This window comes from Aulonocara sp. 'chitande type north' Nkhata Bay, linkage group LG6 (assembly GCF_057382095.1).
Source record: "Aulonocara sp. 'chitande type north' Nkhata Bay isolate Kocher_YH1m ecotype deep benthic linkage group LG6, A_spYH_male_GT1.1, whole genome shotgun sequence".
NCBI lineage: Eukaryota > Metazoa > Chordata > Actinopteri > Cichliformes > Cichlidae > Aulonocara > Aulonocara sp. 'chitande type north' Nkhata Bay.
In genome coordinates this window covers 22009365-22028299 of record NC_141349.1, presented here as the reverse complement: position 1 = coordinate 22028299, position 18935 = coordinate 22009365, and the positions used below count along the sequence as shown (strand labels likewise).

The 18935-nt window shown below is 36.9% G+C and overlaps 3 protein-coding genes across 10 annotated transcripts; all 3 read right to left on the bottom strand.

Annotated features, from left to right (window-relative positions):
- Positions 1–1561: 1561 nt before the first annotated feature.
- LOC147327735 (ecto-ADP-ribosyltransferase 5-like) lies at positions 1562–5439 on the bottom strand. 7 transcript variants are annotated; one of them, XM_086295598.1, is made up of 11 exons: positions 5330–5439; positions 4464–4540; positions 3652–4370; positions 3327–3374; positions 3197–3244; positions 3055–3102; positions 2928–2975; positions 2789–2836; positions 2653–2700; positions 2499–2546; positions 1562–2394 (listed from the first exon to the last, which is right to left on the bottom strand). In XM_086295598.1, the coding sequence occupies exons 2-11, from the start codon at positions 4521–4523 to the stop codon at positions 2316–2318; spliced, it is 1194 nt and encodes a 397-aa protein (XP_086151724.1). In that variant the 5' UTR covers positions 4524–4540; positions 5330–5439; the 3' UTR covers positions 1562–2315. The 7 variants fall into 7 exon arrangements, with proteins under 7 accessions (XP_086151724.1, XP_086151725.1, XP_086151726.1 ...); XM_086295599.1 differs by lacking the exon at positions 2653–2700; XM_086295600.1 differs by lacking the exons at positions 2653–2700; positions 2789–2836.
- A 1452-nt stretch (positions 5440–6891) lies between these two features.
- On the bottom strand, positions 6892–10156 carry LOC147327734 (ecto-ADP-ribosyltransferase 5-like). 2 transcript variants are annotated; one of them, XM_086295616.1, is made up of 6 exons: positions 9902–10156; positions 9689–9774; positions 8847–9565; positions 7943–7990; positions 7826–7855; positions 6892–7706 (listed from the first exon to the last, which is right to left on the bottom strand). In XM_086295616.1, the coding sequence occupies exons 2-6, from the start codon at positions 9749–9751 to the stop codon at positions 7628–7630; spliced, it is 939 nt and encodes a 312-aa protein (XP_086151742.1). In that variant the 5' UTR covers positions 9752–9774; positions 9902–10156; the 3' UTR covers positions 6892–7627. The 2 variants fall into 2 exon arrangements, with proteins under 2 accessions (XP_086151742.1, XP_086151741.1); XM_086295615.1 differs by having other exon boundaries at positions 9689–9787; positions 9902–10152.
- Positions 10157–12961: 2805 nt separating this feature from the next.
- Positions 12962–17145, bottom strand: LOC147327733 (ecto-ADP-ribosyltransferase 5-like). Its single transcript, XM_086295618.1, has 5 exons — positions 16976–17145; positions 16723–16818; positions 15907–16625; positions 15396–15443; positions 12962–15302 (listed from the first exon to the last, which is right to left on the bottom strand). Exons 2-5 carry the CDS (start codon positions 16780–16782, stop codon positions 15224–15226), a joined length of 906 nt encoding a protein of 301 aa, XP_086151744.1. The 5' UTR covers positions 16783–16818; positions 16976–17145; the 3' UTR covers positions 12962–15223.
- Positions 17146–18935: the final 1790 nt, after the last annotated feature.

Genomic DNA, 18935 nt, shown 5'->3' with positions numbered 1-18935 from the left:
TGTCAATTGTTTGTTACAAATGTTCGTATTTTAATTTTCAAAAATGTTTTTGCCCAAAACATATGTGCACTATATGTCAGTAAAAATACTATGCAAATATTGATGTCCTTGAATGCTGAGTAAACACTGACAAAGCACTGATTGTATCTCTTGTACTTTATCAACGCAGTATCTAAAAACTTTGCACCGTAGTGGTTAAAATCTCATTCTAATAAGAGTTAAAAGTGCATTTGGTTATTAGGTTTATAGGATTATTGAATTATGGTTAAGGGTTGGTAGAATTTTTTTTTAAAACATTATCTGCCAATTAAATCTGCCACCCTTCTCCAAATCTGTGCCCCTACCTGGCCCCCCCAACAAAAATTTTCTAGACACGCCACTGACTTGAAGTGCCTCCCCAAGAATGACAGAGAGAGAGTCGATAAATGTTTCAGTTTTTTTGTTAACATGAATGTTCAAGATGTTCAATAAACATGTTAAGTGTGTATATTTTCCCTTTTTCTCGAGTCTGTTTGCTCATGCAAAATGAAATGCGATTAATGTAGAATAGAAATTAATGGTATTTAATCGTGATTAATCAAAATTAATCCACAGTAACCCTGTGATGAACCTGATTAAACACTTTAATTGTTTGACAGCACTAATATATATGATATACTTACCTATTAGTATATAGGTTTTTTTATGTTTTATTTCACTGGAAAGAACCTGTGTTAAAAGACTGAAGAAAACTATTCAAATTCTCTTTGAATGTAAGCATACATTCTTTGTGTTTATTCTGCATTTACTCCATTATATTGCATGAATGTCAGTTACAAGCTTAAATATAAAGTTGAAAAAAAAAGTAATTGCAACCAGGATATTGATCAAGTAATTGTGATTAATCAAAATTAATTACAGAAAATTGTGCGATTAATTAGTTATTCTTTTAATCTATTGACAGGACTAAAATGTTCATGTCTTTGTTTACTCACACAAACACGCTCTATATGTAGTGAGGTTCACTGTTTCTCAGGGGCTGTGATTAACTTCAGTGTCAAAAGTAATTTACTGATTTTAATGTCTTTAAATGACATTTTAGTGACACTGTTGTTGAAGGTGTTAATATGTTACCTGTGTTTCATGTTTGTACATGTAAATTCAAGTGTGCTTGCTGATGTAGTTACTGTTAGCTGCATGTACCGTGTGAACTGTGTGATTTTTTTTCTGTATATTTGTGTATTAACAGTATTTAGGTATTATATTTAAAAAATTTGTTGCTGTCTCGCAGACAAATACAAATGTCATTTAGCCTTTACAGTGAATGTTGGTGTGTGTGTGTGTGTGTGTGTGTGTGTGTGTGTGTGTGTGTGTGTGTGAGATCATCTTTAATACCAATAATGTGAAGTCTAGTGATGAGTGTTAGTAATTATCGCCCTGCTACGGGACCAGTGATGTATTCTGTTATTTAGTTTGGAGAATCTGTTGGAATTTTTAAATGTAACATTAGAAAAAGGAAAAAAAAAACATATTTGTGGGTAAAATGTTTGTGTGATCAGATTAAATTCATTGCAAAGCCTTTTATATTTTGCATGTTTTTTATTTGACAGGGAAACAGAAGCAGTTTGGCAGGAAGAGCATCAGCGACTGTTTAGGACAGAGCGCTGTTGTAGGTCCTTCAAATCAGTCAAACTGTCAGTCAAGTGTAGTTTACTGTAGCAACATATATAGTAAAAAAAAAACAGGCAAAATAAAAACCATATATAGTAAAAAATACTTTTCTATAGTATTTTCGTTTTTGAATTGTACACTAAAGACTGTAGCTGCACGTGAGCCTGAAACGCAGTGTATTTCACACTAACCGGCTCGGACAGTCTCGGTCGTTGTGTCCGTGGGCAAGACACTTCACCCGTTGCCTACTGGTGGTGGTTAGAGGGCCCGGTGGCGCCAGTGTTCGGCAGCCTCGCCTCTGTCAGTGCGCCCCAGGGCGCAGGGCGGCTTTGGCTACAATGTAGCTTGCCATCACCAGTGTGTGAATGTTTGTGTGGATGGGTGGATTACTAAACGTGTAAAGCGCTTTGGGGTCCTTAGGGACTAGAAAAAGCGCTATACAAATACAGGCCATTTACTAACATTCTGCATCCCTTTAAAATCTTTATCAAATATTCTGAAGTCATGAAGTCTATAATTCATAACATATGACAGAAGCAGAAAATTGCTGCTAAGACAACTAATTCAACACAGTGTGTCAGATAACATGTAAAACAATTGTATGAAGAATCACAGCAATATTGTAGATGATAAAACTCTGAAACTCTGAATGAAAACTGTTTTTGCTAAACAGCTAAAGAAAACAAAGATAAGGCCGCAAGCACTGATACAAGCCACAGGGTGGAGACAACAGCTGGAGGAGACCTGAAGACATGGAAACAACGCAGAGAGACAGGAAGAGATTACTGTTGTTGTTGTTGTTGTTGTTGTTTGTTGTAATAATAATAATAATAATAATAATAATTTACCTGTTTCGGTCTGTGACAACTGTGGTAGTCTCATGCACTCCTGGAACACTGAATTAGAAAAGACGAAATAAATCAACTGATAATAATAATAATAATAATAATAATAATAATAATAATAATAATAATAATAATAATAATAATAATAATAATTTACCTGTTTCGGTCTGTGGCAACTGTGGTAGTCTCATGCACTCCTGGAACACTGAATTAGAAAAGACGAAATAAATCAACTGATGATAATAATAATAATAATAATAATAATAATAATAATAATAATAATAATAATTTACCTGTTTCGGTCTGTGGCAACTGTGGTAGTCTCATGCACTCCTGGAACACTGAATTAGAAAAGACGAAATAAATCAACTGATGATAATAATAATAATAATAATAATAATAATAATAATAATAATAATAATAATAATTTACCTGTTTCGGTCTGTGACAACTGTGGTAGTCTCATGCACTCCTGGAACACTGAATTAGAAAAGACGAAATAAATCAACTGATGATAATAATAATAATAATAATAATAATAATAATAATAATAATTTACCTGTTTCGGTCTGTGACAACTGTGGTAGTCTCATGCACTCCTGGAACACTGAATTAGAAAAGACGAAATAAATCAACTGATGATGATAATAATAATAATAATAATAATAATAATAATAATAATAATAATAATAATAATTTACCTGACTTGCTGTGTGACAGTTGTGGTAGTTTTCTGCCCTCCTGGAAGACTACATTGGAAAAGAAGAAATAAATCAACGGATAATAACAGCAATCATAATAATAACAACAACAATAATAATAGTAGTTTACCTGAATTGCTCTGTGACAGCTGTGGTAGTCTCTTGCCCTCCTGACCTCCTGAATTGGATAAGCAGAAGAAAATACTTTAAGTAAAATGTGCTGACACATTATCAGGCCAAACTATTCAAACCACACCCAACTCCACTGGAGAAGTATCGTCCCTGTTTTTGCCACTTTTCCCCCAGTTATTACTGTGTACTTACTCCATAAAAACCAACATAAAAAACATATTTATATATTTAACATTACATTGAAAGTTAACTTTGCAGTTTCAAGTTTAATATTTGTAAGATAAAAAAAAATTTCACTTTAATTGAGACAATATGAATCTTACCGTGGAAAGATGTAACAGTTGTGTGAGCTGTTCAGTCCTGAGTGGCTTAAATCTATCTCAAGGTATTCGTCACCATCCGATGTAGTTTTTGTTTTCACTCGTTGCACAGTGAAAACTTCTGCTGGAGATAAGAGTATTTCATCCTGTTCTTGACCGCACACATAGTCTTTCAGGTTGACAAAGAAGCAAGAAGTGAGATGTAAAATAGTATTCTCATTGACATCTTCAAGACTCTTTAGCTCTTCATAGTCTGAATAAGCTAAAGTGAAACTTGTAAATCTCACTGTGGAGCCTTTCTGTGGTTGGTTTTGACCATCTTGAAAAACATAAAAGTTCTTGCACTCCTTTGGCTTCAGCAGCCTCATGGAGTCCATCAGCAGGAAATGAAGAGACTTGAAGTGGAAGTGGTTTTCATAGATGCTAACATTTCCACCCATTGTCTCTATTGCTTTGTTCAGTGTGTTTATGAAAGGCCGATCTCCTTTAAGATAGACTGAAAGTGCAGCAGTATGCTCTTTTCTTCCTCCTGGAATCGGTTTTGAACACTCAATACTTTTATTCCACGCTTTCTGAAATCCTTCACTGTTGTTTAGTTCTTGTTTTAACACGTCTGACTCAATGAACTTCTTCATGGCCTCATCACGGCATCCTTTGTACTGGTCATCTACAACATCTATGGTCTTTTGGACATCCAGTACTCTTGTATCCTGTGCGGTCACCTTTAATTGAGATTGATCACATTTAAAAACACATTTTTAAGTGAAGAATGTTTTAACCTTCTAATACTTGTTTGTACAAAACTTAATTCTTACTTTGTTGCAGGCAACTGTGAAAATTATTGCAGCAAGAAGGACTTTTCTTCTGCACTCCATTTTTTGTCTTCTACAGGCTGAAAGAAAGCACTGCAGAATCAAATGTAGTCAAAAAACAGCTCTGTGACATTTTACATACGAAGGACATACACTAAGTCTGGACTGGATACTACAGTTCTCTGTATTTGGGTCTTGAACACTCATCTCTTCATTGCATTCAAAATTCAAAATGTTGCTGCAAGTCATTTAACCGATATTAAAGGGACGATTACGTCACTCCAGTTTTTAGCAAGTTTACATTGGATGCTTGTCCATTTTTATATTGATTTGAAGATTCTTTTACTTGCTTTCAAATCTTCAAATGTTATGGTGCCAACTTTTAAACCAAACTGCTAAACTTACATGATCCGAGAAGAGCACCAAGATCATCTGCCCAGATGTTTTAGTGCAGCCGAGATCTCGATTTAAGCATAGAGAGTTGAATCCACTAGACTCTCATATAACAGGTCATTTGATATTCCTACTGCAGAGTCTATGTAGTCTTTAAATCCTGTCTTAAAACCACATTTTTTTACCTTGGCTTTGAATCTAAGTTCATGTTGAGTCTTATCAAGGGTTTTTTATGTTGTGGTCTCTTTATTTCAGTTTGTTTTTAGTCACATAATATTGTAATTGTTTGCATATATAATATATTGTATTGTCTTTATTGATTTTGCTATAGAAATATGCCATATAAATAACATTAAAATTAACATTGACATTGAAATTTGAATCTGGCAAGATTTAAAATAACAATTATCTTTTCTACTTCTTGGAATTTGGCAAGTTAAAAAATTTAAATGTTGAAAAGACCAAAAGGTACATACCTGAAGCAAGGAGATTGAACTTGTATTAACAACTTAGCGAAAAGAGTCGATTAAACTGCTGGGAAGCAATGAGAACAACAGTCTCTGGGAAGTGAAACAAGATATTTTACAATGAACTCCTTAGTCTTAGTCTAGTTCTCGAAAGCTTGCTCAGATTTGTTTCACAATGATGAGTAATACTTACATCATTAAGCCCATTTTAAGCCCAGCCCAGAGATAACTTATCCTTGTATCTCTGTTCTAACATGATTTATGTATGTATTTATTTAGTATGATCGTGGCTCAAGAGTTGGGAGTCAGAAGGTTGCCGGTTCGAGCCCCAGCTTGGACAGTATCAGTCGTTGTGTCCTTGGCAAGACACTTCACCTACCGCCTGGTGTTGGCCAGAAGGGCCGATGGTGCGATATGGCAGCCTCGCTTCTGTCAGTCTGCCCCAGGGCAGCTCTGGCTACAACTGTAGCTGCCTCCACCAGTGTGTGAATGTGTGTGTGAATGGGTGGATGACTAGATGTGTAAAGCGCTTTGGGGTCTCTAGGGGGGACTAGTAAAAGCGCTATACAAATATAGGCCATTTACCATTTCAAATACCTCAGTGCTTCTCTTTACTAAAGTTAACCGGACGCATCGTAGTTGGAAAATCTGGGTATCTTAAAATTTAAGGAATGAAAAGTCACCAAACAATGTGAATAATCTGGTCTCACAGAACAGTTCACCACACTAGGCAGTAACAAATTAACTCAGCTGACAACACTTTCATATTGAGAGATGTCATGATCTATCCACTTTTGAAGTTCTCATTTTTGGGAAACTTGGAAATGTTGAATCATGCCCTGATTCAGCTTGGAGGAAACGTGCCTCCTAACGTAGGTTTCCAGTGAACTTGTGTGACGGTACTTTTTATTTCAAAACTTTTCAGCTTGAGTATGAGGAAGTGGGTACTACTGGGAAGATTCAAGGCATTCGTAAAAAATCATATACTTATATTTCTGTGGAAACAACATCCTTCATATTTCCATGAAGCCTGTTCTTTAAAGTGTTTTGAGTGCTCATGTACAGTAGAAACACACCACTCTACTTGCCACCTCGCCAAGTGCTGCACCCCCAACCTTGGAAAACAACTGACAGTCACTTGATTTACTTTAGTGGAGCAGTACTCGCTGGAACTGCCAGCTGTTTCAAACTTCCGTCTATAGCATTACAAAGGCTGGGACACAGGCATAGCCTGCCCTGCCTCTCCACTCTCTCTCCAGCAGCTCCCTTTGTCTCTCATCCCTCCCACCAAACCCCTTTTAGTCCTCTGGCTGAAAGAGGCCTGTCCTAATTGTCTGATGCCAGTGTCCTTCATGGCCATAAACTCCACAGGTGTGAGCACTAAAAAAACATACAAATGTAACAATAAAAATCAAACAATACAAAAAAGAAATAAATCAATAAATCAATAAAAAGAAAAACAATATTCCCCGGGATGACTGAGCAGATGAAATGACATGATGTAAGAAGGGAAAAAAAACATATTTGTGGGTAAAATGTTTGTGTGATCAGGCTAAATTCATTGCAAAGCCTTTTATATTTTGCATGTTGTTTATTTGACAGGGAAACAGAAGCAGTTTGGCAGGAAGAGCATCAGCGACTGTTTAGGACAGAGCGCTGTCGTAAGTCCTTCAAATCAGTCAGACAGTACAATGCGCACACATCACAGATACCTACTAAAATACATACGTGTATATGTTATCGGTCCCACTGCACTTTATATACATATAACATAATCTCTGTGACATGTCTTGCAGTGTATTTTACTACAGTAACATACACTTTTCTATAGTATTTTGTTGTTTTTTTAATCTGTATACATTTTTTCTTATTTCTTTTCTAATCTATATCAAATTCACCTTTTTTCTTGCTGACCCCTGTGCCGCTAGAACAAATGAACTGTGCAGGCTTAATAAAGTCTATAAAACCTATCAATATATATCTATCGATCTATGTGACCATAAGAACAAATAAAAGCATCTCATGATTGCAGATTATTTCTAGTTGGTCTTGACAGCAGCTGCACATGAGCCTGAAATTTGAACCCACTGTGTTTTACACCAATTTTCTGCATCCCTTTAAAATCTTTATCAAATATTCTGAAGTCATGAAGTCTATAATTCATAACATATGACAGAAACAGAAAATTGCTGCTAAGACAACTAATTCAACACAATCAGTCAGATAACATGTAAAACAATTGTATGAAGAATCACAGCAATACTGTAGATGATAAAACTCTGAAACTCTGAATGAAAACTGTTTTTGCTAAACAGCTAAAGAAAACAAAGATAAGGCCGCAAGCACTGATACAAGCCACAGGGTGGAGACAACAGCTGGAGGAGACCTGAAGACATGGAAACAAAGCAGAGAGACAGGAAGAGATTACTGTTGTTGTTGTTGTTGTTGTTGTTGTTGTTGTTGTTTGTTGTAATAATAATAATAATAATAATAATAATAATTTACCTGTTTCGGTCTGTGACAACTCCTGGAACACTGAATTAGAAAAGACGAAATAAATTAACGGATAATAATAATAATAATAATAGTAATGATAACAATAAAAATAGCAATAATAGTCACCTGGATCGCTCTATGACAGCTGTGGTAGTCTCATGCCCTCTTGAAGTGCTGAATTGGATAAGCCAAAAACAGTAATTGAAGTAAATGTGCTGACACATTTTCAAACCACACCCAACCTCAACACTGGACATGTGGAGAGATAAACCTCACTTTTAAAATCCCGTTTTTGCCACTTTTCATGCCACTTCCACTCACTTCATGCTTTCCTGACAACACCTATGATTTTTCTTAGTAGTTTTCATTGTTTAGGTGTATGCACATTTATTGAGATAAATAAATATGTGTTACTAATATTTTTGTTATATTATATATATATATTAGGGGTGCAACGATACACAAAGTTCACGGTTCAGTTCACTTCACATGAAAACCAAGATAGTTCCAAACGCCAGATCTGAATGAGGGTGGGGGAGGTTCAATTTCGGGTAGCATTGAGGAAGTTGCCATGTTGCAACGAGCTTAGCTTCTGTCTTGCTAGCTTGCGCTGCGCTCAGTGGATCTGCGCTCGACAGTGCAGCCTAGGCGGAGTAGTCGAACGCAGATCCACTGAGCGCTCAACACAGACAGCATCGTCAGAAGAAAAGTTGATGAAATAAATAAAAAATGTTGTATTGTTCGATACATATGCGCACTGAACCGAAAGCACTGTATCGAACGGTTCAATATCGATAGGAGTATCGTTGCGCCCCTAATATATATATGTTATATAGAAATACAGAATGTATGGGGCTTATGAAGTATTTTTATCATGTTTTTATTATATGCACTTAGACTACGTAAAATGTTTGTATCTCCTTCGAATATGTTAACACTCACATGATAAACATCACATTAAAAGTTAACTTTGCAGTTCCAAGTTTAATAGAAAAATATTTCACTTTAATTGAGAGAATATGAATCTTACCGTGAAAAGATGTAACAGTTGTGTGAGCTTTGCAGTCCTGACTGTTTCAAAACAATCTCAAGGTATTCGTCATCATCCGATGTAGTTTTTGTTTTCACTCGTTGCACAGTGAAAACTTCTGCTGGAGACAAGAGTATTTCATCCTGTTCTTGACCGCACACATAGTCTTTCAGGTTGACAAAGAAGCATGAAGTGAGATTTAAAATAGTATTCTCATTGACATCTTCAAGTCTCTTTAGCTCTTCATAGTTTGAATAAGCTAAAGTGAAACTTGTAAATCTCACTGTGGAGCCTTTCTGTGGTTGGTTTTGACCATCTTGAAAAACATAAACGTTCTTGCACTCCTTTGGCTTCAGCAGCCTCATGGAGTCCATCAGCAGGAAATGAAGAGACTTGAAGTTGAAGTGGTTTTCATAGATGCTAACATTTCCACCCATTGTCTCTATTGCTTTGTTCAGTGTTTGTATGAAAGGCCGATCTCCTTTAAGATAGACTGAAAGTGCAGCAGTATGCTCTTTTCTTCCTCCAGGGATCTGCTTTGAACACTCGTTACTTTTATTCCACGCTTTCTGAAATCCTTCACTGTTGCTTAGTTCTTTTTTTAACACGTCTGACTCGATGAACTTCTTCATGGCCTCTTCACGACATCCTTTGTACTGGTCATCTACAACATCTGTGGTCTTTTGGACATCCAGTAATCTTGTATCCTTTGCGGCCACCTTTAATTGAGGTGTATCACATTTAAAAAGACATTAATAGAGATATATCATTTTTAAAAGCATTTTTAGGAGGATAATTTTTCAAATCTTCTTATATTTGTTTGTATGAAACATAATTCTTACTTTGTAGCAGACAGCTGTGAAAAAAAATATTGTAGCAAGAAGCACTCTTTTTTTGTACTCCATTTTTTTTCCTCTTCTTCTACAGACTGAAAGAAAGTACTGCAGGATCACATGTGGATAGAAAAAAGTTCTTTAACACTTTACATGGTCCAGAAACTTTGATGTGGAAAAAATATATAAGTAGAAGACTAAAAAAAACTAAAAGGCACTTACCAGAAGCAAGGAAAGTAAACTTGTGCTAGCAACTCACAGCAAAGGGTCCATCAAACAGCCGGGACACCCAATAGGGTCTGGAGAAGTGAAGCAAGTTATCTTACCATAGAACTTCTTAGTCTTTCCTGTGGAGGAAGTAACATGGCACCGGGGGATTTGTTTTCCACTGATTTTTCCTGTTATTTGTCCTTCTGGAGCTACTGAGTTTCTGCAACCTTGTTTAGATTTGTCAAGTAATGTCTACATAACTTAGCTCTTTTAAGCCCAACCAAAGCACCAAATTGCCTTTACATCCCTGTTCTCACATTATTTCAGTATAACTGATGGGACCAAATACCACAGTCCTTGTTCCATGCAGATTTTATCTAAAGTAAACAAGAGACTCTAGCAGCCCTACTTGGACAAATGAGGGCATATTAAAGTTACAGGAATGAAACTGTATGAAAACAAGCTGTTGTATAACAGAACTGCTGTCCACACTGGGGTGCACCTTAACTTTATGTACGTAATGTAGGAAGGAGTAAGAGCAGCACATTTAAAAAAAAGTTCATTTTGAGATTAAAGTTGAAATGGGCAGATTACAGTTATTGTTTCAATTCAAACAACTGACACAATTCCTATACCCGCAACAAATTTCCTTGTGTAGATCAGTTAGTGAAACAACTTGATCAGCTGTGTTATTGTGTATTCAGATACAACATACATCGTCCTTATTGCACAAGGGTGTAAACATCAGTATTCTTGCATCTGTTCATTGCACAATTTCCTGGATGCCCTTATACTCATTACCACACTGTGTTTACGCGTTAAAAGAGCAATAACTTCCTTGCTACTAAAACTGATTCTGAAGTATGATTTCACTAACTCATGTTGTATAATAGATTACTATTTTGAGTAATGACCCCAACACTGAATACAACCTTTGCCATTGTCTGCCATCTTTGCTCTACACCTAGTTTCCCAGTACTCCTGTCTACTTTCTTCATCTCCCTCACTATCCCGCTTTTTCTTTGTTAACCTTTGTTCTTTGAATATTTTTCTTTGTAGAGCACCAAACATCTTGCTGCCAGTTTCCCTCAGCCCTGCAGCTGTCATCTGCTAACTCTTCGCTACTCCTCAGAGGCTGTCGCAACTCCTTCATGAACTCTGTGTGACATTCTTACTTCCTCAACATTCACCATTTAATCCTTGGCTCAGCCTTCACTTGTTTCCATTTCTTGATTTCTAAAGCCATGTGACAGCCTACCATCCACAGCCTAGCCACATTCTCCCCCGACACCACCTTCCAGTCTCCTCTGCCTTTCAGGTTGCACCTTCTGCAACAGATATATGGTGCTATGCATTTACTGCCTTCCTGATTTCTATTTTTTTAAACCAAGGAGATTCTGTTTTTAGTATTGGGTTTGCATACTCTGTTTTCTTCCCATCTACTGGAGAGAGAGAGAGAGAGAGAGAGAGAGAGAGAGAGAGAGAGAGAGAGGAAGTGCAGTTGCAAAGGTCTTAAGCAAACCCTCAAATCTTTATAAAACAGAAAGTTGACACAGTGGTTTAGTGAAATATGTTTAAACAGCCACACTACAGTCAGTGACCAGAGCTGTGGTCCACCATTGCAGAGAAGAAGACAGGACAAACACATCCTGCAGTGTTAAATGAAAAAGAATGAGGTCTGGCTTCCTGTCAGGCTCAGGAAGTCTCACAATATCCGAGCATTGTCTTTTATTCAGTTCAGCAGCTTCTTTGTTGCATGTTTTTCAATGACGTCCACAGAAATGTTCACAACCTGCTCAAGAATCAAACATGCACAGGTTTCGTGTTAGCCTAGATTCTCTCGGTTAAGTGATGTCTGGCTGGGTGGTTGGCATCAATCGATATTTAATTAGCAAGTAATTAATTATCAAAAAAAAAGCAAGAATGACCCTACCAATTAATCCAGATTGTCTAATAAATCAAAAAAGCTATGGCAAGTACAATTTTCTGTCAATATTACTGTCTTAATTAGGGATGGAAATCGAGAACCAGTTCTTCTAGAAAACTGGTTCCCAGTAGTCCAATTCCTTGGAATTGTTCACCTGCCTATCGATCAGGCTTATTGGTTCTTGCACTCGCACTACAATCAACCGATATCAGTTCACATGTCAGAGGAAGAAAAAAGTAACACCGTCTAGTGTGGACATGGACATTTAATTTATTTTTATTGCACAAAAAGACAAGATAAATGGCAAAGTGCAAAACTGCATCCAGGACAGAAATAACCGCATTATGCTGCTGACACTAACTTCAGTACTTTGCAAGCATCAGCCAAGATAGCATGCTAATGCTAAGCTAGCCAAGAACCCAGAGTGAAAGCTGAGTGAATGCCGACCCCAGCTGCCAGACCCTGAACCTTGACAGGTAACAAGAAGATGAGCAGTTAAGCTGCAGCTTCACTTTCTACCTGTTTATGTTTCTAATCAAAATCCCTGTGGCCCTTTTTGGTGTTGGTCTTCTTTTTCTTTTGGTGTGTGGTCAGCTTTGTATTCTACTACGAGAAAGATGTTAGAGACGTGTGTCCTCATTAGGTATTTGTGTTGGTGTGTATAACCTTAGCCTCAGGTTATATTGTTAAATGGTGATTATGAGTCAGTGGGTTTCAGCTGTTTTACAGAGTAACAGGAAAGTAACGTAATGAGTAGTAAAATGAATTACTTTTTCCTGGCAGTAATTAAGTAACGTACAGCTTTAGTTTTGAGAAAAGTGTTCTGGGTAATATGTGCAGTAATTACTTTTTTGAGTAACACTGATCACAGCAAAGTGAGGAAATACCTCAACAAACATGCACAAATATTTGACCCACAGCAACAATTAATTTGCATGAATGTAATTTAAGTTTATAAGTCTGAATATTTGTAACAAATTATACATAATTATTATTTTTAGTTATTCGGTTTAGTAACATGAACGAAGTGGGCTTATTTGTGTAAACAAACAAAATGATCACGTGAGAAGTTTCAGTTTTGTAAAATCTCCAGTGAAAGCGAATTTATTAACACAGGATATATATGAAACTTTAACAATGGCAGTTCATTCATACTCTGGGACACACGAAAAACGAATTCAGTTTGAATAAAATGTTATTTATATGGCACCAAACCACAACACGTTGCTTTATATTGTAAGAAAAATCCCTACAATAATACCAATTAATAAAGACTAAACAAAACCAAAAACCTAAGTATGCCCATGATTCAGTAGCTTGTACAAACCCCTTTAGCAGCAGTAGCTTGATATAATCATTCTCTGTATGACTTTGTCAGTCTGTCACATCATTGTGGAGAAATTTTGGAAGTTGCTTCAGTTTCTTGAGGTTTGCAAAAATTTGTTCATGCACAGCTCTCTTAACAGCTCAGCATTTCAGGTAGATTGTGGTCTGGACTGTGACTGGTCTCAGTGCAACACCTTCATTCCTTTCTTACTCAGCCATTATGTTGCAGATTTGCTGCTGTGCTTGAGATCATTGTCCTGTTGCATGAGCAAGTTTGAGTCAAACTTTAAATGTCAGGCAGATGGCCTCACATTTGACTCTGGAATATTTTAGTATACAGATGAGTTCAAAGTCCACTCAGTGACTGCAAGTGTTGGGTAGATAGCTTGTACTGGAAGGACTGTAAGGTGCTTGTTCAGGTTTGCAGCTACCACTCCCCGGAGTGTCGGCCAGAACACTGCTCAAGGCCCGGATGAATGTTCAGAAGGGAGACAATGAAGACACCGAGGATAGTGCAGACTCTTATATTGACTTCACACAGTTGAAGGTAACAGGGATTGTCAGAGGAGCAGGTATTGCATACAGGTTTAGGTGCGTGGGCATGGGTGTGTGTGTGTGGTCTGTTGCTCATTAACGCACACTTCTCACGGAATAACCAATTCTCTGCCGGTAATCTGGAGCAGAAAAGCTCAGGTGCTTTGCCCACGTTTCTCCCTGGACATAGTCTCTCATACAAAGCGGTGGGGTGACCTCTACTGGCCACTCTAAAAACTACAGGTGAACTAACAACTGAACAGAATAAAACCATAACTACGGGGCCTTTTGTACAGCAAGGTTCCCAGGTCCTGTGACTACAAAACAAGCCAAAGCAGCTTTACAAATCTAAGCTGTGCTTCATGATGTTTTTAGATAGAAGAAGCTTTATCCTGGCAAAACCTTCAAACAACCTTCATACCTGTTCAGAGTTTTTCTAATTGTCCTAAAGTTTAATACAGTGGAACCCTGACTTACGAATACCCCGTTTCACGAAAAATTCAAGTTACGAAGGCATTGAACGGCAATATTTTTGCCTGCCTGCCGCCAAGATGCGGTTTGTGATACATGTGGCAAGAAAGTGAGGTGTTGTGGCGACACCATTTACCTCGTCAAACACCTCAGAGTAAATCATATCACAGAATATGACAAGCGTATGTTGAGGCGAACTAAAGACGAGGAGGGGGACAGGTGCTGCTAGGGCGAGACAGACGACTCTCGAGGAGTCCTTTAGTGCTGCAGGCAGGCAACATGCTCAAATGGCGCACAACTTCAGTTTTCTGTATGATAATTCTGCATTATTAAGTGATAAGAACAAGTAATCTGACGTCCTGTAATCATTATGAAGCTATAATTTGAGATACAATAAAAGATACAGTAAAAAAAAAAAGTTTTTGTACAGAGTATCGTATCGGATCAGTATCGCCGATACCACCCTGAATTATACTTGGTATCGGGTCGGAAAGAAAATCAGTGGTATCGCACATCACTACTGAATGCCACTTACCCTAATCAGTAAGGGCGTATTTAGTTTAGTCCTGTGAATCATACATTAAAGTTTTCCTGAAAGTCGTTTATGTTGTAATATACATATATTAAATATAATATACAATCATTTTCCAGAATTGCATTAAAGAATTATTGTATTTCCATTGTTGAATACTTGGAGGTACACCAGAAGCAACTGTACCAAACCTTTATTCTGACCTTATCGACACATATCGGCTTTTTTCATTCCCATCACTCATTTCCTATAATCATTTTAAAGGCATGCAAACCCTAACAAGAAATAATAAACACATACTGTATATATATTTCAAGTATGCTGTACATTTTTCTAGCGTGCATAAAGAAAATAAAAACTGAGTTTATAATTCATAATATATGACAGAAGCAGAAAACTGTATTTGACTATATTTTGACACAATACTGCAATACTGCAATTCACCACAATCTGCCAAATAAAGACCTAAAAAAAGGTGTATGAATAATCAAAGCAATATTGCAGATTATAAAACCCAGAAAACTCTGAATGATAACTGTTTTTGCTAAACAGCTAAAGAAACAGAAGATAAGGCTGCAAGCACTGATACAAGCCACAGGGTGGCAACAACAGCTGGAGGAGACCTGAAGACATGGGAAAAAAGCATATTATTATTATTATTATTATTATTATTATTATTATTATTACAAAAATAATCATTAATAATAATAGTTTACCTGTCTCGCTCTGCAACAGCTGTGGTAGTCTCCTGACCTACTGACATCCTGGATTGATAAAGGAGAGAAAATACTTTAAGTAAAATCTACTGACACGTGGTTTTATTTAAACCACACTCAACCCCAGTGGAGATGTGGAGAGCAATCCTCACATTTTAAAATCCTCTTTTTGCTACTTTTCACATCACTTAATTTTACATCATGCTTTCCAGAGTTTATAAAAGCTTTGATAAGCTGAGTATTCCCCAGTTATTACTGTGTACTTACAGCAATAACAACCACTAAGTTATAACAGAGTAACAGACTGTTTCAGACACCAATATTTCCCTCTTTTGATTTATGGGGCTTAAGTATTTTAGTATATGCAACTAGAACTTTTTTTTTTCAAATACATAAAAAACATATTTATATATTTAACATCACACTGAAAGATACATTTGTAGTTCTAAGTTTAATTTCTGTAGAACTAATAAAAAAAAATTCACTTTACTTGAGAGAATATGAATCTTACCGTGAAAAGATGTAACAGTTGTGTGAGCTTTTCAGTCCCGACTGTTTCAAATCAATCTCAAGGTATTCGTCACCATCCGATGTAGTTTTTGTTTCCACTTGTTCCACAGTGAAAACTTCTGCTGGAGATAAGAGTATTTCATCCTGTTCTTGACCGCACACATAGTCTTTCAGGTTGACAAAGAAGCAAGAAGTGAGATGTAAAATAGTACTCTCATTGACATGTTTAGGTCTCTTTAGCTCTTCATAGTCTGAATAAGCTAAAGTGAAACTTGTAAATCTCACTGTGGAGCCTTTCTGTGGTTGGTTTTTACCATCTTGAAAAACATAAAAGTTCTTGCACTCCTTTGGCTTCAGCAGCCTCATGGAGTCCATCAGCAGGAAATGAAGAGACTTGAGGTTGAAGTGGTCTTCATAGATGCTAACATTTCCACCCATTGTCTCTATTGCTTTGTTCAGTGTTTGTATGAACGATTTATCCTCATTAATATAGACTGAAAGTGCAGCACTATGCTCTTTTCGTCCTTGAGGGATCTGCTTTGAACACTCAATACTTTTATTCCATGCTTTCTGAAATCCTTCACTGTTATTTAGTTCTTGTTTTAACACGTCTGACTCGATGAACTTCTTCATGGCCTCTTCACGGCATCCATAGTACAGATCATCCACAACATTTGTGGTCTTTTGGACATCCAGTAGTCTTGTTTCCTTCGCGGTCACCTAATTGATATATCACATTTAAAAAGACATTTAAAAAGACATTTTTAAATGTATAATTTTTTAACCTTCTAATATTTGTTTGAATTATGATTCTTACTTTGTAATAGACAGCTATAAAAATTATTGCAGCAAGAAGCATTCTTCTTTTCTGCCCCATTTTTCTGCCTCTTCGTCTACAGACTGCAAGAAACCACTGCAGGATCAAATGCGGATAGAAAAAAGTTCTTTAACACTTTACACAGTCCAGAAACATGGAACTGACAAGATGTGAATGATCAATTATTTGTTTAGTTTCCTTTGAATATGACAACTTCAAAGTGTTAATGTTGAAAAGGCTGAAAGGCACATACCTGAAACAAGGAGAGTAAACTTCCCTTAGCACCTCACAAAAAAGGGTGCAACAAACTGCAGGGAAGCCACAAGCACAGCAGGCTCCAGGAAATTTGGAAAATATATATTATGCAGCAGTAAGTGTCATAGTAATCCAGAAGTTAATAAATTGCTTGTAACTGCATACGGTAAAGTTTGAACAGGATGTGAAACTCATGATCATGGGCCTCATAACGAGAGCAACAGGAAACAAAACAGAGTGAAAGAGCGTTGAGACTGTAAGTGAGGTGTGAACATTACTGCCTTAGAGGGGGATGAAGTTAACTGTCACTGTTGCATGATAACATACTTTGCTTATGCAGACAGTGCGTGTTCAGCCCTTTAAAATAGTGAAGCCTGTGTGCTTCCAATTTGAGATCTACCGGACTGCGCTTTGGGTGGTGTCGTGTGGATCTACCACATATATGTGCTTAATAAATAATTGTTGTTGACCGGACCTGCTCTGAGTATTTGTTGTTTATTCTCAGCCCATCATAAAAGAATCGGGACAGAAATGAAATACATTATCTTACTATGCAGTTCTTTAGTCTTTCCTGTGTTAGGAAGTAACTTCTCACTGGAATACCTGATACCCAGTCATCCTGCTTTATCCACTGAGTTCCTGTAACCTTGTTCAGATTTGTTTTATAACCAGAGAAATCGCCACAGCGCTGTGAAAAAGTATCTTCCCTTTCCTGAGTTTTTCTTCTGTGTGTGTGTGTCTTTTTCTCACACTTACATGTTTCAGATCATCAAATAACTTTTAACAATTCTGTTTTCAAGGATTCAAGGAAGCTTTATTGTCATTCTCATCGCATGTTTACATGAGATGGAACGAAATTACATACCCACAGGTTTTCCACAGGTTTTCCATAAAAACAACAGAATGACAGGTAATAAAATAGTACCAAATAGTAATAAAATAATACAAATAAGTAATAAATAATACAGATAAGTAATAGAATAATACAAATTAAGTAAAGTGCAACAACCTGAGTAACAGTATAAAGTATAGAAGTGTAGGTATAAGTATTTTAGCAGCAAAGTATCTGTAGTGATTACACCACAGTAGCAGTTTCTTGTCCATTATGTATTGAGATGTCTCACAGCTTCTGGAATGAAGCCGTTTCTCAGTCTGGGGGTTTTGCATTTAATGGTGGTTTTGTTTTGAAACAATGATTCCATATAAAAGAAAAGAAAAGCAAAGTTATCCAGCCTACTGTGTAAAAAAGGTTATTGCTCCCTAAAGCTAATAACTGGTTGTGACACCCCTGGCAGCAAGAGCTGCACACAAGCATTTGGCAATGAGGCCTTCACATCTTTATGGATGAATTTTATCCCACTCTTTTTTGCAAAATTGTTTTAATTCAGTCACATTTGACAATTTCAAATCATGAACAGACTTTTTAGGACGTTCCAAAGTGTCTCGGCTTATTTCAAGTCCAGATATTGACTTGGCCACTCCAAACCCTGTTTTGATGAGCCATTCAGAGATGGACTTGCTAGTATGTTTCCAATCATTGCACTGCTGCATAACCTGAGCTCTTGAACGTCAGGGCATAAACTGATGGCCGGTCATGCTTCTTCAGAACTTTTTGGTAGAGAGCAGAATTCATTCATCCATCAAGTCGTGCAGGTCCTGCATCCTGACACAAGGATGGATGAATCCATTGTTTTATATCCAATTCTGACCCTAGCATCCAAATGTTGCACCAGAAATCAAGATTTGTTAGAGCAGGCAATGTTTTTCAATTCAATTCAATTTTATACAGCGCCGAATCACAACAACAGCCACCTCAAGATGATTTATATTGTAAGTTAGACCCTACAATAATACATACAGACAAAATCCCAACAATCATATGACCCCTATGATTAAGCACTTTGGCGACAGTGAGAAGGAAAAACTCCCTTTTTAACAGGAAGAAACCTCCAGCAGAA